Raw genomic sequence first — 26,823 nt, 5'->3', positions numbered from 1 at the left:
TAGCTTCCTATGATGACAAAATTTATAATACAATTCACAATAACTAACACATTAATGGTAAATTTTAAATGATGTATTTACAAACTATTAAATTCAAATTTTTCACAAATAACATGAACTAAATGCAGCAAACAAAGATTTCATTTAGCACAGTTCAGAGCAAAGTACAGCTTTAAGGTCTATAAGTCTATCAGTAATTGAAAGTGACTCATATTTAATTACACAATACAATTCACATTCACATTCCATTGATATGGACTATAAGTGTGTTAACTTTTCCACTAAGAAGTAAGCCAGTATTAAGTAAGTCCTTTCAGTCACTTCTGAAGCATATCTGCAATCAACTGCAGGAAAATTTAGTTCCAGATTATCAACATGCGGTTCTTTAATTCTGCTTTTCTGTAAGGTAGCAGGTCAATTAGAGAAGACTGTTTCCCATTATTTCATAACTGAGATGTTCCCCCAAAGCTAAAGGAATTTAGTAATTCTTTTCCTTTATGAATATAATACATTACTTTTTTAATTCACTGAACTTCACTTCACTACACTCACTGCCTTATTTGTGATTAAAATAAAAGGTCTTTTACAGAAACCCTGAAGGTATTACCTAATTTTAATGACTAATGATTAGATTAATTTACAATCATCATTTACAATTTATCAATATATTTAAAAGTTTGTGTATATGTCAATGCTTGAAAATTCTTTCTCAACTTCATCAATTATTAAAACTAGAGTGTACAAAAAGAATATTGGTTTTAAAGTTATCTAATATCTCTTAACTTTGACTTACAGTAATGAATCACAAATAAAATGAATGAATGAATAATTCATACAAGTAGTGCTTACCCCAAGTGCTCAATGTGAGCACCTTTCATCACACAGTACACGTGCAACCGAGAGTTCGACCCATACTCTATCCAGCATGTCTGTAATGATGAAAGTGATGGCTACGTCAATCCTACCCCTCAGATCGAGTAGATTAGTAGGTAGAAGAGGCACACACATTAGATCCTTTATAAAACTCCAAAAGTAAAGATATCACATGGGGTCATATTGGGTGACCTTGGAAGCCACCACAAAGAGGTACTATAATCTAGTCCATGTCTACCAATCCAGTGGTTGGGGATCATCATTTAACCAATTCCATACCAAGTTATGCCAATGAGGAGGTGCACCAACTTGTTGCCAAATAAAATTCTCTGGTCCATCTTGCAGTGAAGAAAAGAGTCATGTACACAGGAAGTTTAAATAAGAAACTTTTGTTACATTTGCTTAAGAGAAAAAGAATGACCTTCAGAATATTGCACAGAAAATATTTAATTTTGGGGAGTCCCATTTAGCATTGTAATTCTTGGGAATTTTCTGACCCCCAGATATGTTCTATAACTGTGTTAACTTTTCCACTAAGATGAAGTATTGACTCACCACTAAACACAATGTGATCATAAAGTTGTCATTTTCATGCACAGCATAGCCAGTAGGCTTTGACCTGTACCAGCTGTAAACAGAATGGACGCACATGTAAGCATTTCTGTAAAATATTTTACATTGTTATCAACGGCATTGGTAGTTTGCTAGCCATCTCCAGCATTGCTAGTTTGACAAGTTGAATATTTTCTTCTTCATACAACCTTGGTCGTCCTGTACTTTTCCCTTTGCACAGACATCTGATCGTTTCATTTTGCAATCGATGAATGCTATTGTCATTTGGAAAATCACAATTAAACTTTCTACAGAATGCATGTTAAACTGTAACTACAGATTCATATTTAGCAACTTTGCTAGTGGTGCTATCAAGTGGAAAGAAAGGAAATCAATCTATGGCCATCTGCACAACTAAAATTGTTGCATTTTGAATCTAGCCTTAAATCAACACTGTACATCTTATGCAAGAGATATTACAAATTAAAACCCGGTTATTATTTTTGTACACTTGGTATATTTTACCATGATTAAATAAAAACTGATAAATAACATTTCTACATCACTGGAAGAGTTTTCACACATCTTCATAACCTTATAAACCAACAGACAGAATACTAAGTAGTACATTATAGGCTAGAAATACTAATTTCCCTAAAAAAGTTTGGTAGTTTCTTCATAAAACAATTCATTTTTTAGCACTGAAAAACTGACTCCATTTTTGACCTAATATGGCAGTAATTCGCAAGGAAAAACAATTAACATTAATACTATATTTAGGTATGATGATATTCTGAAAATAAAGGAATATAATAATAATGATGATAAGATATACTGTAACAAAGTAATTCTGAAAAATAAAATTATTATTTATTTTCATAATAAAAAAAAAATAAATATAAAAATATATATTTTTATAATATGTATAAAAATAATGCCAGTGATTATGTCCACAATGTATTTGTACAAATAATTATAACAAGCTGCATCAGTAATGTTATATAGTCATCTAGGAAACACATACTGTATATATAAAAATAATTTTATAAATAAACAAATTAGTGAGATAAAAGTAAATTTTACATACCATTAATAAATTTGAAAGATAAAAAACATATTAATAAATCTGGCAAAATGGTAAAAATTATGTGACTGAAAAGCATGTGACCAGTAAGATAATATGACTATATGGCCAGTGTGAAAAACATTATCACATTGACTATTAATAGTTGTCTCTTAGTAAAAAAAATTGAAAAATGTAACTGATTATACCCTCTTTATAGTATAATGGGTACACCGTACCAGATTTTTGTGTAAAAAGTAAAGCAATATTTATTATAAGACCTTATTGTCTTTGACGTTGATTATTAGTGAAAAACTTTTAAATAAATTTTGCTTATTAAGAATAAAAAAACAACAGAAAATTGAGTTAACCTTGAGATAATTAGAAATATTTTTATCCTAAAAACAGGAAATCTATGCTTTCTTATTTTTCCTTGCAAACCTAATATATTGTGTCTGAAAAATTTCTTTAAAAACTTTTTGCTTGTTTTAGAAATTGTCTTTCTGACACTGTTTGATCCTCTTGTTAAATCACTTTTAACCAGAAAATATATGTTATTAATATTTTTTTTCTTTCCAAATGTTATTGAGTGATAAAAGTAAAAGGTAAACAATGCATCATTAAAATAAAAATTAAACAACTTACCAATGATCCAATAGACAAATACAAAATCACAATTAAATAAATCATTTTCAAATCTAAATACTTTATAACATACAAAATTGGTTTTCATTAACAAATTAGCTTTAAAGTTTCTGCAGTACTAGTTCTTCAAAAAAAATGCAGACACCTAACATTTCTATATTCTGTTGTAAATTATTGGTTTGCTACTACACATAAATCCAAGAAAAATCATATGAAAAGAATACTGTAATCTACATGAGAAACAACATTAATCATGAGTAATAATAAAGACAAATATTCCTCTCCTATAAATATTAGCACTTTTGACAAAATAAGCTTCTATGCAACATTCCAATATCAGAAACACTGACCATCACTGAAAAAAGACTTACAAACATTGAAGTTCCAGAGGAACTCTAAAATTGTTAAAAATAATTAACATAATAAATATACTACTTTCTGTTTGAAACAACTGACGATGAACATTTTTTACAACTATCTTCAAATAACTGAAAATAGAGTTACAAGAGCAACTGAAAGTGTTAACATGCAAATTTTAAATAGACTGTATTTAATAAATTCTTTTATTTATAAAGTTGAATTTTTAAACAATAATTAATATTATCACTAAATAAAATTACTTTATATACTAACAGGCAATTGATGGCCAAGTTATGGATTTTATGTTTTGCAGCATTCAGCAGAAAAATCTGTCTAGCAGATTCCTTATAGAGGTAGAAATAAAAATGAATAAGGTAGTGAAAGAATGAAAACTGCTGCAGAAGTTAATTTAAGCATACCTTTTGAGGAATAATTGAATTCACAGAATGATTGAGTGTACCAGAAATATTAAGTGTGGGGAAAGGGGCATTCATTTTTTGTAAAATCGTTTCTCTATAAGAATAAGCATTTTATTGAAAAATTTAAATAAAAGTATGTAAAATTTCCTTGATGATTGTAAAATAAAAATTTACTGAGATATTATGCTTTGGTGTTATCACTATTTTTACAAAACCTATTATTAATGATTTTTTTTCATATTTCTCTTGAAAACAAAGTATCTTTCATAAAAACTACTCCAATGAAGTTAGCTTTAATCTGATTCCAATTCTGGAATGACTGATGACAAAAATTAGACAAGTTGTAGCCAAATTTTAAGTACCTAAAAAAAATATTTACACTTGCTAATAAAGATCCAACTTGAACTACATAACCTCTCACAAGTTATGAACTTTTAGATAGATATAACAAAACAAGAAAAAACAAAAGCAATCAGAACAAAAAATTTGTCACACTGACATAATTATCCAAAATAAGATTCTAAAAGATGGTAATAAGTTGAAAAAAAAAACACCATAGAAAGTAGCCTGTATAACAAAAATCTTAAAACAATCACAGTACATAATCACTAAATGAACACAATTCCTCAAGAATGTATAACAATATAATTTACTTCAAACAGGATATATCTTGAAACAATAGTACAATTAATGTCTCAAAGCACTTGGTAGAATGTTAATTGTTAAGAATTGCTACATATCTCAAGAAAAAAATCAAAAATGGTATACAACAAAAATTAAATTTGATAAATATACTAAAAAAAAAAACACACATGTTGAACAATATGAAGTACATTTAAAAAAGAAAATAAAAAAAATAAAATTTACAGTAAATTTTTTATAGAATTTTGAACGTGTAGTAAATATATATATATATATATATCTTTGCAGTTAAAAAGTAACAAATTACTATTCAGAGCCCCCCCTCCAGACTGCGTTTAGAAATTTTCTTATTGATGTAAGACATTTCTTTCTTTTCTGTTTAGCTCTGGAACCATCGTAAGTATTACTTCAGAGGATGAATGAGGATGGTATGTATGAATGTAAATGAAGTGTAGTCCTGTACAGTATCAGGTCAACCATTTCTGAGATGTGTGGTTAATTGAAACCCAACCACCAAAGAACATCGGTATCCACAATTTAGTATTCAAATCCATATAAAAGTAATTGCCTTTACTGGGATTTGAATGTTGGAACTTTCAACTTCGTAATCAGCTGATTTGCAAAGACATGTTCACTGCTAGACCAACCCGGTGGGTATTGATGTAGGACCTGGTGAGAACTTAATCATCAGACCACCTTAAATGCCTGTTATTTCTACAACAAGAAAAATATATTTAAACAAATTAAAACTGTCTGAAAGTTGATTGGTCATCCATTATTTTATTAAATTAAATACTGAATAACGATGCTTAGTCCTTTATTTACATACCTTGTTTCCTTTTTTTGTTTTTAGTTCGATTTATTATTTTTTCTTTAACATTTTTTGGAAGTCATATTTGTTAATTTTAATAACTGCTTTTAATCATTTAATAATTTTTAGTGATCATCGAGCAAAATTCACGATTTGAAAACTTAGGGATATAATGTATTTAACACACTGAGCCAAATAAGGAAACTATAAACATTTCAATTTATTTATTTAATTGGTGTATACTAATTTAAACTCACAGATTTCTCAAGCGATTGAGTTCCTCGAGAAACTTTTTATTGTGCAGATAATGTAGCAATTTTCTGGGATCAAAACAACTAATAGCTAAACTCTCCAATTTTCTCATGCTACTCAGTGCTACGTAGGCCTGGCCCTTGGCGAAGGTGAGAATGTTCAATTCTATGACAGGTCTATCTAGTAATCCCTTATAGTCTATACCACCATCACAACCCAGCACTATTAGTAGCAGCATATGCTGTTACACTTTGCACTGTCCCCCTTAAGCATCAAATTCATCAATAGTGGGCTCGATCCTCAATCCGATGATGACAGTTTCTAATCAAACTCTACAAAGACTGTTTGTGGAAGCTCGCTGGTCTCAAGCTGATCTCAGCATAGTGCAGGCTACTCAATTTTTCTGAGTATATCAGTTAATTTTTGTTCTGGTTTGGTTACATCGTGATTTTGTATTATACTAGCAAATATCCTGTTTGAATTTTGGATATCAGAAGATCAACATTTCTGAGTAACAGTGATTTGTTAGATTGAGAATGTACCTGGTGTATGCAAAAGTTAGCTTTCAACCTACTAACAAATACCCTGTTTGAATTTTGAAAATCAGACGATTGTTTGGAGAGATATTATAACAGCACTCCATTACACATATCAAAATAGTGCCCAGGGGCATCCTGTTTATCCTGTTTGTTACCAGTTGATGGTGATGATTGGTCTAGTCTTACATGAGGTGTTCCCATCAACTCACCTTAAATGCAGTTCCCCACGGGAAGTCCATTATTATTAAATATAAATTTTTTAAAATTTATTCAGTATTTTATTTTATTTAATGTAAATTTAATTTTTTTTTTGTTTTTGTTATATTATTCATTTGATTGATTCGAATCATTCAGTTCAAAACCAGCTAACCCAATGATAGAAGCTCACAGTTCATTAAAATTTGTACTTCAACTGGCAAATCTCCATATATATATATATATATATATATATATATATATATACGCACTTTTACACATATTTATGTAACCTATGACACTCCCAGTAATGTAAGGATTACAACATGGGGTCATACTACTAAATTGGTTTGGCTGTTGAAGTGCTACATTGGAACACACATATACATTACATTCCTTTTGGGCAGGTGTGTAAAAAAAGTGGCAACAGATTCAAGAGGAATCACTACACAATGGATACAACAGTGTTCAGTCAATCATGAAAGCTACTCATGTATAGTCTGTTAATTTCAACATTAGAGTTACAGGAAACCTTTTGTTGTATTTTCAATATGGTTAATATCATTTGAATATGTCAGTTCATCACTAAAGTTATTTTAAATATACGTAATGAGTTTCTTTAAAAATAATATACATACTTTAGTAATGTTTAATTAAAGACAATTTTTACATTAACCATAACATACAATTAGGTTACATGTAGAATAATTAATCTAAATATAATACAGTAAACACACTCACATAACCCTTCAATACACGAAAAACATATAAACAGACAAGTTACAATTACGTACATAAATGCATTTATAATTACACAATAATATATTACATACAATGATACTAAAATAAAACAATGAAATTATAGAAATAAATATACTACAACAAAACAAAAATATAATTTTTAACCAGTAAACATATATAAAATAACAGCTGCTGAAGAATATATATATTACAGTGTTTTATTTTAATCGCCCCTGGTGATTTTCTCGTAAACTACGCACAATACAAAAAAATTACCTAAACAAAAGTTATTGGAGGGGGCACCTCATAGTGACCTTGGATTTGACCTTGACCATTATTTCAAGGTTAACACAATTTTTTCAAATGATATGACCTATCTTTGACCCCACAAATGAAAACAGCAGAAAATTTTACATTGAGATATGAGGTCACACATATGACCTTGTACCTTTTTTGAAGATCAAAAATAGTGTTATACGATAAAAGTAATTTTTATGCTTTTTCCCATGGTTTGCGAGATAAATGGCCTGGAATATAAATATTCCATGAATATTGTATGACCTTCAAAAACGTGTAACTCATATAAAACTATCTCTGATGGCTACCCATATGACCTTCAAAAAAAAGTAAAAGGTCATATGTGTAACCACAAATCTCAATGTAAATTTTTTTGCTGTTTTCATTGGTGGGGTCAAATATAGGCCATTCCATTTGAAAAAAAATTTGTTAATCTTGAAATAATGTTCAAGTTTAAGTTAAAGGTCAAGCACAAGGTCACTAAGGGGTGTCCCACTCAAATCTGAGTAACTTTTGTTTAGGTAAGTTTTTTGTATAGTGCGTAGTTTATGAGAAAATCGCCTGGGGTGATTAAAATGAAACATTCTGTATATATATATATATATATATATATATATATATATATATATATATATATATATTAAGGAAATATTAAGAAATAAATAATGAATGCAACTGAAATTAACAAAGTAACATTACTGTACACTTATTAAAATAACAATAAATAAATTAAAAACCATAAATGTTTTGAAATTAAGAAAAATGGCATAAAACATTTTCATGTTTTAAAATTCAAAGTGATATATTTGTGCTTTTAAATAACATGCGTACTTTTGAGAAAAATAATATGGTCTTTTAAAAATGTATACATTATCATCAATAACAGAATAATCATAGCAAATAATTTCAAGTTTATGAAAGAAAAATTTATTTACTGTTTGCCCAAAGATAATCAAATTGGTTTAATAAAAAATTAAGCTAGAATTTGTGAAGAATGATTGATAATTATTGTGGTTGTACTTGAAGAAAAGAAATAAAATCATAAATCAAATTTTTAATTTATAAAAACAATCTTATGAAAAGTAATCAGTGAAGCAAAAGATTTTTTATAACTTGGACTAAAAACATAAAAATTTGTGAAATAGAATTAGCTGGCCAAGGAACATTGGTTTTATTCTATTCTACCTGAAATTAAACATTAAAAAAAAAGTTATTACAATATGGAGAAAGAAAATTTTAGATTCTAAATTATAATACTGAGATTGAAATTTTTGTCTATGATAGTTTTTGCAGTGAAAATAACATAAAATCATTATTTTTTAAAGCAATCTAACATTTTACATAATGGTTGTTTCTAAGTTACATAAAAATATTTTGAACTGTATTATCTACGGTCTTTAAAAGGTCTTCAGAAACATCTTTCCAGGTACTTGAAAAGTAAATTGTAATTTTTATTATTTTATAAAAAATTGAACTTGTTTTTTAAACTGATCCTTGAATATATTGGTATATTTAAAATTATTCTTGGTTTGTCCAAAAAGTAAAATCATTTTACATTTGATACTGTGATTATGCTACAAGAAGTTCAAATATTATAATCGGACATAAACATACTTTTAATAACTGATCTATAATAAAATTAATTTTTTAAAGTAATTGCCAAATATGCTAATCTGAATTACATTGTAACCACTGGAATGGAAAATGGAAATTTATTATAACGTCAGTTTTATGAAAATAATTTAAGATTTCATAAGCAATATTTTTTACGATTTTTACATTGTCAGGAAATTAGGCTATAAAAATTTCCCTCTTTCTATATATAAACATAATTACTTGGTTTTGTTTGTAATATAAACAAATATGGTTTAGGTCTGTGACCTAATCCAGAAAAGAAATGTTAATGACAATGAGTATTCAGAAATTTCTTATAAACTCAACTATGAACTTGAAAATGGAATATTTGTCTAATTACTCATATGAAGGATCTGAGCCTAGTTAAATAGGATATCTATTGACAATGACTGACTGGTCAACTGGGAAACTAGTACAGTTTCCAAAGGATCCTATACTGAAATTAAAAATGAGCCTACATTATACAAAAAAAAAAAAATTTTTCTGCTTGTTTTTACTTTTTAATGGCTAAAATTTGATAAGGATCAGTGTGAACTATCCACCTGCAGATTTAAAATCTGCATATAGCAAGAAGTTTTATACCATCACCCCCACTATTTGTAAAACTGTGAGTGAAATAATTTCAATTTGGGCATCTATCTTCTTCCATTGTATACTTTACATTGCATATGAACTCTAAACATACTGTGGGGTTTTTCTCCTAATCACCAACTGTTAATTTAATCATACCTTTCTAAATAAGAAACGACTGAAAATTAAAATGTAGAAATTAAGTTATTCAGAAGACATCCACCTCAAAAACCAAAAATAAACTAGCAATGTGTAAAATGAAATTAAAAAATCTAGTCATTTAAAAATTATGTACTGTAGTTTAGTTTACTGTAGTGGTTTAGCATTGACTGTAGTTTAGTGTTAGCATCAATAATTGATTGGATAGAGGAAGTTGAACGCACAGTGTGTGCTCACCATTCCAAAGAACAAACATATTAACTTGAATTTTTACAAATTCATTTTTTAAGTTATCAATAACTAAAACGTTTGGTTATTTTATTACTACTAATTCAATAAAAAATAATTTAAACTTTGTTTTGGTATTTTTTGAAGAGAACTATAGTTGATTTAAAAGTTGTTTTTTATTATTGTTCTATGAATGAACTACACAAATTGGTGCTTATAATAAAGTTAAAAACCTTGTCCTTTTAATGCATTATAGTTGTTTCAATAGTTGATAATTTTAACTACAAAAGCATTTAGGTTCACCCAACTAGTTTGCCAGTTAGTGTTATTAGTCTGCCATTGCTTATAGATTTATCAGTTAAGTTCTAGAAAATAGGAAGAATAGTTGAGAATGTAGACTTTCATGAGAAATATTTATACAATTCAATTTATTGCAGATGATAAATGAATTGACATGAGTTCTGCACAAAGCTATTTAACGATTTCTACATAAAAACTACAGCAGCATATTCACTAATACATAAACTAACACAACATCAAACAAAAATTTGTGATAGTTGTCACAGAATGATAATGCACCATAAAAATGATTTTGTTTTAATCATGAAAAAATAAAATATACAAATAAACAAAACAAAATGAACAAAAAAAAAGCAAAAAAAATACTTTACCTGAAATGAATGCTTTTTTAACATAGTTTTGATTAGTATTAATGTATCTAATTTTGGAATTGAAGTGACAACCTTAGCAACATCTTCATCAGTAACTTCAACAAGCTGGCAATTTTCAGTTTCTGAAGGTAAAGTGCTAGTGTTATTTGCAGTTACCCAGGGGTGCTCCTGTGGACAAAAATAAGAATTTATATAGCTGACCATAATTTATGTTAACATAATCATATCTATTTCTAGTTGTAATTCTATTCAGAGATTAATAAGATTTAGGTCCATTTTCATTGTGTTTGCATCCATTCTTTATTAGAAGAATACAAAAACAAATTAAAATAATTAAAATTTTTAAAATATGAATTTATTTTAATTTAATAAAATCAGCATTAATAGAATTTGTTTTTTGTTTGGTAAGTTCTTAACAACTTAGTGAAAATATGTAAAGTACAATCTCACCATATCAAATTGAAACAGCTGAATATTAAAAAATTCATGTGTTAATATTGTTAGTACATTGAGCCTTATCAATACTCTATTTCTGCATTTATGTTCATTTGATTTATTTAAAAACGTGGACAGCACATACTCTTGTATAATGTAGTAGTGATATATATTAAAATGATAATCAAACATTTAACTCTGGCCAATGAATGTTGTGCCAAAATGTTTTTCTAAGAACCAGCCACCAGCCATAATCTAGACTCTCAAGCTGGCCCAATCATCGCTTCTCTTCCAGGACTTGCAAAAAACTGGCCCTTACCAGAACCAACCTGTTGTGGTGGATGCCTACCAGCTTGCCTTACCCGCTAGACTTACTCTTACTAAACAGCCCTTTTCAGTGCCACTGAAAAGGGCTTTGTGGTGCTTTCAGTCATTGTCCAGTAAAAACACATATGTAAAATTTCTGAAAATTCAAATAATTCATCAACATACTGACCACTGTGCCAATTAACATCAAATAACAACAAAATAACCACCAAACTAATACCATAAATCTACTTTCATGGAATCTCGCACCATCAGTTGGTACAAAATTCTACAATTACATAAAAAAAAACAAAAAAATAAATAAAAAGTAAAAAATGTAGAAAACACAAACCCTAACAACCACTAAACTTGAACAACACAGCTCACTGCCAGTTGGAATGATAATAAATTTAAAACATCATGTAACAATGTACGTAAACACTGTGGCCAACTGCTGCAACTGACAATGTCTTTAATTAAATCATCATCTTCAAAAACGATCTGTTGATTAATCATTCTATTCTTTCATTTAAATTTACAAAATTTAATCTTTTTCAAGTATACCCATTCTTTTATTATTGTTACAAATTTCCAAAATTTCTAAATTATTTTTATTATCAGTAATACTATGCTTACACAACAACAAATGGTTGACCATATTAGACACACCTCTCTTTCCGCTTCTGTAACCATTGTAATGTTTCATAAAGCTTTTTTTAAAAGATTTATTAATTTTACCAACATAAACTTTACTACATTAATTTATTTAATTTTATATATTCCTCTTAAATCCTCTCCATCACTTTTATTACTATTATTACTCCTTACATTTTTTATAATATGGTTATTTATTTTGCAAGCTTTTTACATTTATTTTTATCATAAATATTAGTAATTTTTTCTATTATTTTATTTGTATAACTGAATTCTAAGAAAAAAAAAGATTAATAATTTATGTGTTATTTTCTTGTTGCAATCGTGTAAACCTATCTTGGTACTTAATTCTCTGCTTTTTATATATCTTTTCTAACTCCAACACCAAAACCATTAAATACTGCTATTTGTTTTATTGCATCTATTTTCTTCTTAAGTTTGTTTTCATTGTTACTTGTATAATGTAAAGCTCTAAAAATCAGGTTTTTATATATACTAGTTTTTTGTGACCATGGATTATTAGAATTTACATGTATTGTAGGGCCATTCATTATGGGTTTCCTATAAACTGATGTTTCTATAACATTGCTTTCATTTATTTCAGTTTCAATATGTAAAAAATGTATTTTTCTGTTCTTTTCCATTTTACATGTAAATTTTAAATTATCATAATTATTAAGTTTATTCAAAATGATTAAATGTTCGTTATTTATAACTGGATTATATATGTCCATAATATCATCTACATATCTTATCCATAAAAGCAGTGGGTGTGCACCCAATATACCATGAACTATACTTTCAAAATATTGTATAAAAATTTCAGATATAATTGCATAAAAAAGTGAACCCATAACTAAACCTTTTGTTTGTAAATAACATTTGTTTTCATACTGAATATAATTTTGGAGACAAATATTCCTCACAATGGTGCTCAAAGCATTTGTATACTGGCAGGTTTCCTTTAAATTGTTTTTTATTACTTCTATTGTTTTATCAACTGGTATAATAGGGTATATATTCATGATATCAGAACTTACCATTTTAATGCTAGGATTAGATTTAATACAATTTAACTTATTTATAACTTAGTAACCATTCTTAACAACAAACTTATATTCAAGATTCATTTTTATTCTAAAAGTTTTAGTTATTACTTTAGCTATAAAATATGCAAGTGCTATCTTAAAACTTGTCAACAATCTTATAGGAAAATTTATTTTATGTGACTTCAATAATCCAGTAAGTTTTAGGGATGATGGTACATATATAAATATAATCTTGAGTGATAGTTTATCATAATTAAATATTGGTTTATATTTAGAAATTAAATCCTTTACAATTTATAAGTTCTTTGTACTTATTTTTACACATAACGACTAGTGTATTAGTTTTATCCGATTTTAATAACATTAGATCATTATCATTAAGCTTAGTTTAATTGGTAACTTTAATTTTGTTATCATTTGTTTATTAACTATGTTATGTTTTTTTTATGTTATGGTTAATTACATTTCTTATTTCATTCTTATTCAAAAAATCCAATCTTTCACTATTATATTCTGTATCAATTGTGATATTTTTAATTATATTACACATGTTACAATCATTTAAATTAAATTTTGTTTGTAATCATGAAATCATTTGACCAAAAATCGATTATGGTTATGATTATGGTCATAAAATCGTTTGTAATTATGATTTTTTTTTTATTATCAAAAAATATGTTAGTAAATTTATTAAAATTGTTATCTAATCCTATATGTTTTTTAAAAATCTATGAAGATTACTGTTCTGAAAATTAGGTTTATTATAATTTGCATCATATAAACTTTGTATTGCATTGTTACACTTATTGTTGTAATAATTCCTTAATTGATTTACTTTTTTGCCAACATTTTTATTTAATCTCTCTTTATATTTCTCTTTTTCAAAATCAATTAAATTTTTTATATACATATAAACTGGAAATACCAACTCTTTAAGTATTTGTAAATGTAATGTATAATGTATTATTAACAAAAACCTTGTCCTTATAAGCCTGTTTAATTTCTTGTTTTATTCTAAATTTTTCACATAATCTTTTGTCTTTTTAATTGGTAAATAATTATTAATATTGAAAACCCATAATGAATGGCCCTACGATACATGTAAATTCTAATAATCCATGGTCACAAAAAAATTGGTACATATATAAACCTGATTTTTAGAGCTTTACATTACACAAGGAACAGTGAAAACAAACTTAAAAAGGAAGTAGATGTAATAAAACAAATTGCAGTATTTAATGGTTTTTGATGTTGGAGTTAGAAAAGATATATAAAAAGCAGAGAATTAAGTACCAAGATATTTTTACACAATTGCAATAAGAAAATAACACAGAAATTATTAATCTTTTTTTTTTTAGAATACAGTTACACAAATAAAATAATAGAAAAAATTACTAATATTTATGATAAAAATAAATGTAAAAAGCTTGCAAACTAAATAACCATATTATAAAATATTTAAGGAGTAATAATAGTAATAAAAGTGATGGAGAGGATTTAAGAGGAATATATAAAATTAAATAAATTAATGTAGTAAAGTTTATGTTGGTAAAATTAATAAATCTTTTAAAAAAAGCTTTATGAAACATTACAATGGTTACAGAAGCGGAAAGAGAGGTGTGTCTAATATGGTCAACCATTTGTTGTTGTGTAAGCATAGTATTACTGATAATAAAAATAATTTAGAAATTTTGGAAATTTGTAACAATAATAAAAGAATGGGTATACTTGAAAAAGATTAAATTTTGTAAATTTAAATGAAAGAATAGAATGATTAATCAACAGATCGTTTTTGAAGATGATGATTTAATTAAAGACATTGTCAGTTGCAGCAGTTGGCCACAGTGTTTACGTACATTGTTACATGATGTTTTAAATTTATTATCATTCCAACTGGCAGTGAGCTGTGTTGTTCAAGTTTAGTGGTTGTTAGGGTTTGTGTTTTCTACATTTTTTACTTTTTATTTATTTTTTTGTTTTTTTTATGTAATTGTAGAATTTTGGACCGACTGATGATGCAGAGTTCTGTGAAAGTCAATTTATGGTATTAGTTTTTTAGGTTTTCTGTTACAGTGTTTCATGGTAATTTTGCTGTTATTTGATATGTAAAATTATGTGAAACTATCAACTTTTAATGACCAACGAAATCAAACTTAACGATTTAAAATTTCATATGGTTTCAGTAGCTTTTGCAGTCAACTTCAGTAACGGGTGGTATAGTTTTCATATGGTGTCACCTGGAGCTAATAGGAAATAAATAGTTCATTCCCTTAAACTATGCTACATCTGTACTATTTAGCTACTAGCTAATCATTGATATGGAAGAACAATGAGAATGAATACTCATTATTCTACCTAGAGCTAAATACTCGGGAATTTTAATTTAAGTGAAATAAACTTATTCGTCAAATATAATTTACACCTAAAACAAAGTTATTTTTTATTGTTAATTTAAATATGAATAAGAATATAAATGAAACTAAACTACTTACTTTTATCTCCTGTAAAGTAATACGTTTGGCTGGATCTTTTTGAAGCATTTTAATAATGAGATCATGAAGTGAAGCACTGATCTTTGGCTCAGCTGGTAAACACACTGGCTGACTTTGTATTTGAGCATAAAGTGCAGGTACAGAATCTGCAGTAAATGGTAATTTTCCGTAAACAAAAGCAAATAGTGTTACTCCAAGAGACCAAATATCAACAGCCTGCAAAAAACATGACTATTATAAATTTTAATGACTACTACTATTACTAAATTCACTCATGTGAGTAAATATTGCTATATGGTATCATGAAAGAATACAATTCCATTATTTTCTAGAATGATAATATAATTTTATGAAGCAACTATATCCATGAAAGTATAAAACAATATATTTATTTTTAATCTACTGGGAAGTTATAGAGAACTAATTTACTTTCCATCTGCTTAAATCTACCAAGTACTTGATTAAACCATCATTTTTATCTTTAAAAATATACATTTTGGTTTTCAAATAGACTCCTGAAAATTTACAGAGAGCAAGAAGGGTAAGCAGATTAGGTTAATACTAAATTCCACTGTATGACTTTCTGTTATTTTGGTATAATCAAAGATAATATTTAGAATTATGTGTATATTACTACCTTTTCTAGAGCAAGGTATGCAACTATTTGAAAACAGTTACATACCTTGCTCTTATTTATATAATGTAATTATGGATAATTTTTTTTTTTAATTTACTGGAGAATTAACCAAGATAATAGAAATGTAGAAGAGTAGACAAGTAAAATCTAAAGCCTAATTATCATTCTCTTCATAATTTTTGCTTTCTTGATCAATTCATGTAGAAAAATTAGAATCTTTGTATAAGAATGCTCTACATTTGATTCTGTCAGCCCAAAATACAGAATTTTGATTAAAGTGAGATATAAAAACTACAGACTCAGACAGGTTAATCTGAATTAGTAGAAAGAAAGAAATCGACACATGTTAAATTAAAATTAACTTCACTTATTTAAAAGCTGTACTGGTAGACTCAAATGGAATAATTGAAGCTATGTGTATTTAGCTTTCTTTGTAAGAGCTTGATCTATCAACCAAAACTTGACATGTAAATTATTGAAAATCTACCTGCGTAGTAGAAATGAGAGAATTATGCAAATTAGGTTATTTTCTGATTCCCTTGCTGTTATGTTGTTACACTCATGTTATGTCTAAATTACTGTTATGTTGTTACATTCATGAAGAATAAAATAAAGGTAATATAACATAGCTTCATACATACTGATTCTTTAAAGTGTGATTTTTTAACTACTTGAAAATCTGTCAGGGTAGTTGAAAGCAAGTGAAGTTAACACCTTAATCTGTTACTCTGTTTACTTTCTGTTATACTAGCAGATTCAAGAAATATAGCTTGAATGTGTCTCTACAAGAGCAAATTACAAGGTGGTAGAAGATCGACTGCTTTAATATCTTTATTAATAACAGCAATTCTAGGCAAGTTAAGTTAAAAACCGTATTCTTGTATTCTATTTACTTTCTGCTATTCTGATGGATATAACTAAATTAACAATTATGTTATCACATCTACACTGACTGAAGCTATCTTTAGCCAATACATATGAAGCTCTTTCATATGTATTGAGAGCATACAATAAACTATTATTTTATATCTTATCTTATTTTTAAAAATATGATAACTATTTAATAAAAACCATGAAGAATGGCAGAGACATATCAAATGATGAAAAACAATAAAACATTTAAAAAATTTACTTTTGACTATCTTGATGTAACTTGAGGTAACCGATTACATCGTCTCTCCTCCATTTACTGCTGTAATTTATTTACTCAGACTTAGAATTCCATGATTTCATTATTTATAAGATTTAAGTATCTTTAAATATCCAAGAAAGCAAACAATTTAAAGGAAACGAAATAACAGATTTCAGAAAATTGCAGGTCATGATTTAAATGATTACCTTTCCCTTTCCAAATTTGATGTAATTTTTATTCAAGTACAATAAAAGCAGAAAGGAAAGGAAAACTCTCCCCTTCCTACGAACCCAGTGAAACTTTCGTTATTTACTGTTTCCTAGTTTTTTAAAACTTTTTTTATTATGTTACTATAACTAAAATTTATTTGAAAAAAAATGTTTTTATAATACACATATACGTGATCTCATACACACAATGTAGTGATAGTACCTCAAATTTAATATAACCTTATGAAATTCAATTCCACCCATATTTAACTGCAGTCAATAAAAAAAAATTGTCACTACTTTAAAACAGGTCATTAGTTTGAATATTTAGGCAAATTAATTGTATATTTAGTAAATACATATAAATAATTTATTATTTACATAAATTCCAGTAAACATGTTTTTAATATTTATTATTTACTCTAACTATTTACACATTAAAAATTTTATGCCTTATTTTCAATTTACTGCTGCTAAGGTTATTAGCCACTAATAAATATCAACAGCATAGTTGGAATTGCTCCCACAATAATTGTTTGTAATCAACAAAACAGATATTTACTAAATAAGACTTGAATCAATGGGATTTTATATAAATTTTACTTCATGTTATGGGTGCTATTTCCTGAAACTTTTGAAGTGTTATGGAATCATCAGGTGTAAAAGGTACAGTTTACCATTAATTTTTTATCATGTTAACTGATCCTTTCCATAATAAGTATGTGATATTTCACACACTTGTTATGGAAAGGATCAGTATGCCTAATTAGTATTATTATACTGATTAGGCATTGTAATAATTATGTCTAAGTTCAACTAATTTAGGACATGCAATGAAATGTAACCTAAACAATATATATTACTGTTATAAAATAAGGGAGACATCAAAGGCAAAAAGGTTGTGAATTAAGTTATGGAATCGGTTGATCAAAGGGTGTAAGTGCATTTACTGTACACTTTTTTTTAATCTCACATCAATATAAAAAATATCACTGTCATTAAGTGTGCACAAATATTCATGCTGATGCACATACATAACTCATATTCTTTCAAAATATATTAAAAGTTATTTATTCTGTATAATAATATTAAAAAAAAAGTCAACATACCTTTCCACTAAAATTACCAACACTAGAGAATGCCTCAGGAGCTGTGAATGCAGGTGTACCTGCTGTATTATTCAAACAAGCATCTTTTCCATCAAATTCATTACACACACCTAAATCAGCAATTTGGACATGACCATCTTCACCAAGAAGAATATTTGATGGTTTTATATCTCTGTGAATTATTCTTTGGAAGTGCACTATAAAAAAATACATAGCAAAAATTATTTATTGTTGCATAAATGACCAGAAGCTCATCATCAAAATTTCTCGTGAAGCTGTTTCATCACACTCTAAAATATAGATGTGTGAAAGTTATAAAATAAAACTTATTTCTTATATAAGAAATCCTAAAGCCCTGTTATGGAACTAACTGTCAATTAAATTTGCTTGTTTTTGATTTCTAGGAGTTTAAAAAGAGTAGGAGGCTCAGTTATACATGTCAACTGGCATTTAACTTCTAGATTTGTTTTTTTTTTGCTACTTTCAGACAGGTGACACAAATTTCCAGGCAGTCCCAGAGGTAGAATCACTGCCACATTGAACCTCAGTAAAGAAGCAGCTATTCCATCAACTTCTTGAAGATGCCAGCATGTTATTAGATGGTAGAATATGCATTTTCCATTATACATATCCAATGGAAAAGAGGTGAAGAATAAGGAATGACTGAAGGGGGGGAGGTATAACCCAAAGTGGCGTAGACTGGGGTAATTTTGAGTACCATCTTGCTATGAGTCATTTTAAATCTGTACTATATTGCATTTTACAAGGAATTAGGGAATCTGCTTTAGCCATTAGCACTTAATTAATTAATTAGCCATTAAGCTAATTGTAGAGCTGTTATGCAGGAAACAGGTTGGTTCACAGCTGACCTCTCACCAGATTATAGCTGGAGATTCACTGCATAGGTAGAAATTACTAATTCAGTAGAAAACTGAATACTAATTCAGTAGAAACCTGAATTAGTAGTAGAGCTTACTGCTCTTGGCATCTTCAGTTCAAAACAAGCAGTAATATACCTAGACCTATTAAAGGTGGGGGAAAAGGAATCAAGGATAAGGTGTGTTGAGAAGGATGTTTTGCTTTTGAGGGACTGGAATATGAAACAAAAAACTTCACCTATAGAAAAGTTCATGGCGCCCTCCAGACAACATGCATTGCTCAATAATCCCTTTGGAGATCAGAGATCAGGGACTAAATGAGAACAGCTCATTACTGATCAGTGCTTTTTGTATTGACCAGCTTAAATATAAATAGTAATAAAACGTTTTTCCTTCAGAAAAATAACATACATATGGATGCAGAAGTTCTGAACAACTGCTTTTGCAGTGCAAAAGAAGCCACCAGATCTCTGTCACCTTAAACAAACAGATTGATTCATATGTCATTCTGGAAGTTGGCAGATATCTTATGTAACTTTGCAGAATTGGTAATTATAGGCAGTTACTTATCTTTTTTTTATAGAGTTTTGTAAATTGTTACTTTCTTTAATATCAGACCAAAGCCCGGCATTAATAAGGTTTCTTAATGGCAGATCAAGGTATTAATAATCTTAAAATACCGGGTGACTGAGAATTATCTGAACAACTTTGATATTGAGTAAATAATTTATTTATTAAGATACAAAAACGGATTGTATGAATTTAGAAACATTAAAACTGAAAGTTATTTTTTAAAAAATGTAATCAAGGACATTCATTGTGAGCACCATTAGTAATTCGCAAAATAATGAATCAGTAATCAATTTTATTCCATGTTTGATGTAACACATCTTCATCTATGGAGTTTGAATGTGTTAGTAATCCTCCCTCTTAAGATCATCAATATTCTCAACACAAGATTTGTATACAATATTTTTGATGAAACCCAATAGGAAAAGGTCAATTGTAGTTATATCTGGTGATCAAGGTGGCCAAGCAATCAGTCCATCTCATCCAATCCAGTGATTTGAGAATGTGCTGTTGAGGGATTTATGTACAAATAAACACCAATATGGCGGCGCTCATATTGTTGGAATATGATTTCAGGTTGTAACTCTTCAAGGTAAATAAACCCTTCTAACAAGTCCAGATAGATATTCGTGTTAACTGCCGTTTCCACAAAGAAGAAAGTTCCAGTCACATAATTATGAAGCAGTCTGCACCCAATGGCGGTTCGCGTATAGGTACTGTTGAACTGCAGCACTTGCTATTTCCACTTGATATTATCAATAACATTTGATATAATGACCTTTTTTCTTTAATTCTTTCTGGATACTTTTACAATATATAATCCTTAAGCTTAATGTCAGTAGCCATCCCCCAGTTTATGAAAAGGATACAAAAATCTTTGCATGGAACTGTGCGCTTCATAGTTTCAGTGGGTTGGTGTTTGGCTGTTGTGTGCATGAGCACATAGGAAGCTGGATGTGAGACTGCGAGGGAGAGAGAGCACTGTTGCTTCTGCAGTGCCAACCTTGGCATGCTGGTGGAAGTTAAATTTTTTTTTTACTCCGCGTGTATATGGAACATTCCTTTTTCGTTCCCTTTTTTGGTTTTGTTGAAGGAATATGAAAGTGGTTTAGTTGTTTTTTTCAATAGTGATCAGAAGATGGTGGAAAGCAAGGGCTCTTTGATTGCCAAATCTGTCCAAAAACACACTGGAAGGGCGAAAGAGAAGGTAATTAGTAAAAACTAATTATGTATTTATTTCTGTATACACAAGAAATATAAATTAAGCATTATTGGGCTATAGTGTTTGTAAGCGGACATTTTATTAAGTCATTGTCTAATAATACTAAAAAATATTATCTGTATTGACGTTTAATTATTTATTCGGTTAAACCGAATACGGTTTTTAAGGAGATTTACTTAAAAAACGTGTACCTTGATCTTGAATGTGATAAAGTGTAGAATTAGATTATTATTCTGCTTCCAGCAATTCTATTTGATTCATTTTTTTTTGTTTCTTTTATTTTACAGAAAACGTTAACTCAGAAAAAAGTTTCTGGAGTAGAACTCCCACTAATTTTTGATATGAGTCACCATTATCCGCACCAAATATTAATTTTTGGGCTATCTCTAATATGGTCAAGTGTAATATGTGGATTGTCTGTTCTCCATATTCAAACATTCTGAGTGTTCGCTTTTCCAGAAAAGTGAAATATAACCTAGTCTGAGAACATAACTTTTTTAAGGTAACAATCATTATTTTCAATTCTTTTAATCATTTCCACAGCAAATTCATTTCTAGCAGTGTGATCTTATGGTGTAATGTGCTGCAATTTATAATTTTAATAATTTCTTCAAAACAATTAGATTTATCTCGCTCTCTGTACTCTGAGTTAACTTCCTAGGGCTGTAAACAAAAGAATGATGAATGATCTCCATTTTTTCATCTGATGTTCTATGCCTTCCTGCACCCTTCCTATGTTCAACACTGCCAGTTTTTTAAATTTATCATACCATGAACAAATACTTGTTCTAGAGGGTGGCTCTGAATTATACCGAGTTCTAAAATTGCGTCGAACTTGTGTGTCTGATTTTGTTTCAATAAACCATTCTACGCATTGTGCTTTCATCTATGGATTCATAGTGACTGATGTATACAGTTATGCAATTGCAGCACTGTCTAGTATTTGCTGAGGGAAACTAAATGAGTGACCTGTTAAAGAAAGTCTAACCATTCACTAATAGGACTGTTACTTTTTTTTCTAATAAGACATCAAAGTTGTACAGATAATTCTCGGACACCTGGTATAATTTGTCTAGCTTGGCCTTGGACTGTCTTCATATTAATATCAACCTATTCTGTGAATGTAACTAAACATGGAGTTATCAATAAGACACAGTTTAATTGTAGCAAGCCTGTATTATAGCCTTCAAACATCAAGGTTGTATTTTCGTTTAAAAAATAAGAGAGATGAAGTACTCTGATAATTCTCCTTTATTTTCTTTATGTTATTGCTTTCATATATGTATGTTCTGGTGGCCCAATGTTACAGCTTAAATTTTTTTTTGGGAAGATTTCTGTATATTATTTAAGTAGCATTAAAATGAATTTGTCATTTATGAGTATATTTATTATCAAGCAGCTTACATTTCAGTTTTATAATTCCAGCTTCATTTACTTATATGAGTGTCTTCTAGTCTTAAATATCAATATGTATTCTATTTTATTTTATTTTTAATCATTATAAATTTTTATACAAAAATAGTAGGGAATACAAAAATCAGTTATCTACTTTACTGTATTGTGTTATATAAAACTTTTGAAATGTTTAACTCATAATTAAAAGCTTTTATTATATTTTTAATACGGTGATCAGAGACAGTCTCTTGAAAATCAGAGATTTTTTTGACTCTTCATATATTACATAATTCTATTTAGTATAAAAATACTGAACAAAGCTTTTACCAATATATTTTGTCTTAGCACCTTTGGGCTATTATCTGCTTCAAATGTGAAAAAACTTCAGCTTTTAAGTCACAGCTGAAATATCTACCTATCTTGAAGACTTGGATAAATCACACTATAAGGGGGGGGGGGGGGATTGAAAAACTTAAACATTGTTGCACTGAGTGAATAGATTTAAAAGGAGATTATATCATGTGAAATAAAAAACAATTTTACAAAAATTCATGTCACCTTATTTTTGCATAGACTTGATCAAACACCCCTTGAATAAGGCAATAGGAAACTGCCTCTGTCTTCAATTTTCAAAATAAGTCTGGTATGAGAATTTTATTAATTTTAAAGATCACTGTATCATGTTTCAGAGTGACTTGTGATTCATGTTGGGCTGCCTACAACCATGCTAACAAAATTTAACATATCCAAATCTAAAATATCACATATGATGCTGTTATCTATTGAATAATCTGATTATTATTTTGTAATTACATACGGACAAAAGTAATAATAATTTGTAATATATGTTTAAGAATAAATTAATGGATTTAACTTACAATATTCTAGACCCAAAATTACATCCCTAAAATAAGACCATGCTTGTTCTTCTGAGAGAGGATTATCAGTCGGCACATGCATAACTTCACCTCTTTCTAAAAGTTCGAAAACTGAAAACAATAATTGCACAATCAGTTAATTTAAAAATGAAATAATGTTATACAGTTGATTTTACATTACAGTAATAAATATGCGATTAAGATAAATTATTGTTATTATACGAGTATTAGAGTTATTGTGTAATATTTCTTTTATGATTGTAATTAAAAATAAGTCATATTAAACAGTAAGCTATTAACAACCACAATTACAAGAGGAATAATCTAAAATATATCAGATTAAAAAAAAGTGATTGAATTTGAAAGAATGAGATTTATTTACATTTTTTTTCAATAAAAAATAATAGAATTCCTTATTCAGGTAATAAAATTGAAAAGAAAAGTTGAAATTAGGCAAAATAAAAAATCTGATGTGGACACCATATGACTTCCTTGTATGCCTATTAAATTACATATACACATTTTTTGGTGCGTTTCATTTAAACTTATTTCATTTGAAAGTGAGATACGATCCTCTATTGTGTGGTGGACACAATTGCATTGTGGTGGACACCAAATTGCATCAAATTTTTTTGTGGTGTCCATATCAACATTTTATTTAGTTTATATATTAGTTTTGTTTCATGTTGCTCAAGAAAATATGTGGTGTAAGTGAGAATTTGTCGGATCCATAACCATCCACACATAGGTTTGAATCCGACTTCATATGCATAAATTTCTTTAAAATTTTTTTTTTTTAATTTAAGTATATTGATTTATTAACGATTATTAAAATTTATTAATTAGTTAACATTTCTGAATTAAAATAAAAAGTATATAAAATTTTATCTCACTAATAACTTCTGATTCTTTTTTCATATTTTTTTCTGAATTATTATTTATTGTTAAAAGCTTTTTTACAATCAGAGGTTAATAATTATTAATAATTCAATATATTTAAATTAAAAAAAAAGTTAAAAAATGTAGCTGGCAGATTACAATCAAGGATATTTTACAGTATGTTTAGATTTTTTAGAAATGCCAGACACACTTGTTAAACAAAAGTAACAATCGGTTACATGATCCTTTGGTTCACGACAAACCATAGGTACACCAAATGGCAAAGCTTTTCATGTACCTTTCAGCCATCCTCTTAAATATACAGAAAAATTAGTGCATACTATATGAGGAGCCCACGTCTTATCCTGATCACCAATTTTACACTGAAAGTGCAAATGCACTGAAAAGTGCAAATTTTTTAATTAAAGGTGTAGTATTTTTTCTATTTGATTTTATGGTAAACTCACCATTACATAACAAAAGGCATCCACATCAATTACACAATTTGAAAGCATTATGACACTGCACTGTTAACAAACTTAAGACAGGAATAAGACTGAACAAAATTAATTCATTCCTAAATCCAGTGCTTAATACAAACAACACAGCTGTGTTTTCAGCTACATGTTTTGACCTGCACAGACATGATTAATCTTGTCCATGAAGGCTCACTCCTCAGTATTAGATATGATGTTATAATATGTGACTATGATATGATTTAATTCTTTGTCTAGTATTGTTTATTTATAGCATAATATTATTTTCAGCATCAAAAATCAGATTAAAATCATGTATCACATGTTAGGAAACACAAATTATGTTTATCAGTGCTATTACAAAAGAAGTTTTCTTTGGTCATTTTGTTTTTACTAAATGCTGCTGTATTGCTCTGATATTCTATAAACATAAAAAAGTAAAATATTTTGTGAACCCATCTTGAAAGCTGATTAATCTCAGACCTTCAGTCCATACAATCCTTCAAATTAAAATGTTTATACTTAACTGCTATCAGAATGGCAACCATTTCATTATATGTTCTTGTTTCCATTGTGAAGCAAAACTATTTTTAAGTCATATTTCAATGAATCAATAAAAAGATGCCATTCTGAAGGTTTATGGTATATTCCTAGTTCAGTCATTAATCCAAAAATACTAAAAACATACCCAAAAAGAAACCTCCACTTTATAAAACACTGAACAGCATTTCTTTTTCTGAAGGATGTAATGCTAATCCTATCTGACAACTGACCTCATTCTAGCAGTCTAAAGCCAAGAATTTCAGCCTGCTGTTTTGATAGGGCCAAGTCATTCACCAAATTATTTAATCCATTTTGATGGATAAGGTGGATTTGGTTTTGTGGGTATCTGAGGACTACAAGTGACATCACAAGTATTCTCAGATTTCAACCAGTTTTATATCATCACTGTAACTAAGCTCTGAAATGTTAATATCATTCTGCTTCAATTATGGAGTTGGTATAAGCATTCTTCATGAGGAACTATCTAGGCGCAGATGACACATTCAGGCACTCAATTTTATATATATATATTTTTTTGAATAACATTTTGTGTTTGTAAGACAAAAGTAGCATTCATTAAAATGAAAAATATGTTCACACCTTACCTAAGATGGCATAGAACTGTCTTTCATCCACTGCACTAGAGTCACATTACATGTTACAAAACAATCATATGGGGCCCAAATTGTATTTTGATCCTCAATTTTATGAATGAAACACAAAAATAGTATTTTTTCAGTTCTTTTGTTGTAGATCTATCTTGTGACTAATATAAAATGCTCAAAAACATAACAAAACTGACATTTTGAGATTAAACTGCATTTAAAAAAAACACGTACAATCACACCAAACAAAGGCTGTCTCTCTACTGGGAGTAAATAAAGACAACATTCCAGTACTCCTATTAGAAACCTGGAGTTTTTGTAGTTATAATGAAAAACTAAATTATGGCAGAGAGTGGCAGTTAATTATATGCTAACATAAAAATGTGATGTGCTGGGACTTTTTTAATGGTTGATATTTAATTTATATGTAAAATGAATAATAAAAATTGTAATCTGATCTGTTACCAATACACTTTTGACCAGTGTTATTCAACTTTTTGCTCTGTGTCCTGCAAAAGCTCCTCACAAAACATCTTACACATATTTTCCTCAAGTTCTCAATTAATGGTCTACACATTATTATTTTCTTTTTGCTTAATTGAGAATATAATATCTAAAAAAACTAATGATTAAAAGATTTTTGAAGAATAAAAACAACAAAAGGAAAAATTCATTATGCAACTGATAATTAGAAAAGCAAAT

The 26,823-nt window shown here is 28.4% G+C and overlaps 1 protein-coding gene across 3 annotated transcripts in view; it reads right to left on the bottom strand.

The window, feature by feature from the left end:
* Positions 1-26,823, bottom strand: part of LOC142323323 (calcium/calmodulin-dependent protein kinase kinase 1) — an 881,066-nt gene that overhangs the window by 17,786 nt on the left and 836,457 nt on the right. For 2 of the 3 annotated variants that reach the window (XM_075362807.1, XM_075362806.1), the window contains 4 exons: positions 23,619-23,729; positions 18,676-18,872; positions 15,589-15,804; positions 10,653-10,820 (listed from right to left, as the gene is read on the bottom strand). In XM_075362807.1, coding sequence (XP_075218922.1) covers positions 10,653-10,820; positions 15,589-15,804; positions 18,676-18,872; positions 23,619-23,729 — 692 coding nt within the window. Of the gene's footprint in view, positions 1-4,809; positions 5,269-10,652; positions 10,821-15,588; positions 15,805-18,675; positions 18,873-23,618; positions 23,730-26,823 lie in introns of those variants that run through there. The other variant, XM_075362808.1, reaches the window with a different exon arrangement.

Source organism: Lycorma delicatula, chromosome 4 (assembly GCF_047948215.1).
Source record: "Lycorma delicatula isolate Av1 chromosome 4, ASM4794821v1, whole genome shotgun sequence".
Classification (NCBI taxonomy): domain Eukaryota; kingdom Metazoa; phylum Arthropoda; class Insecta; order Hemiptera; family Fulgoridae; genus Lycorma; species Lycorma delicatula.
This window is presented reverse-complemented; position numbering and strand designations above follow the sequence as displayed.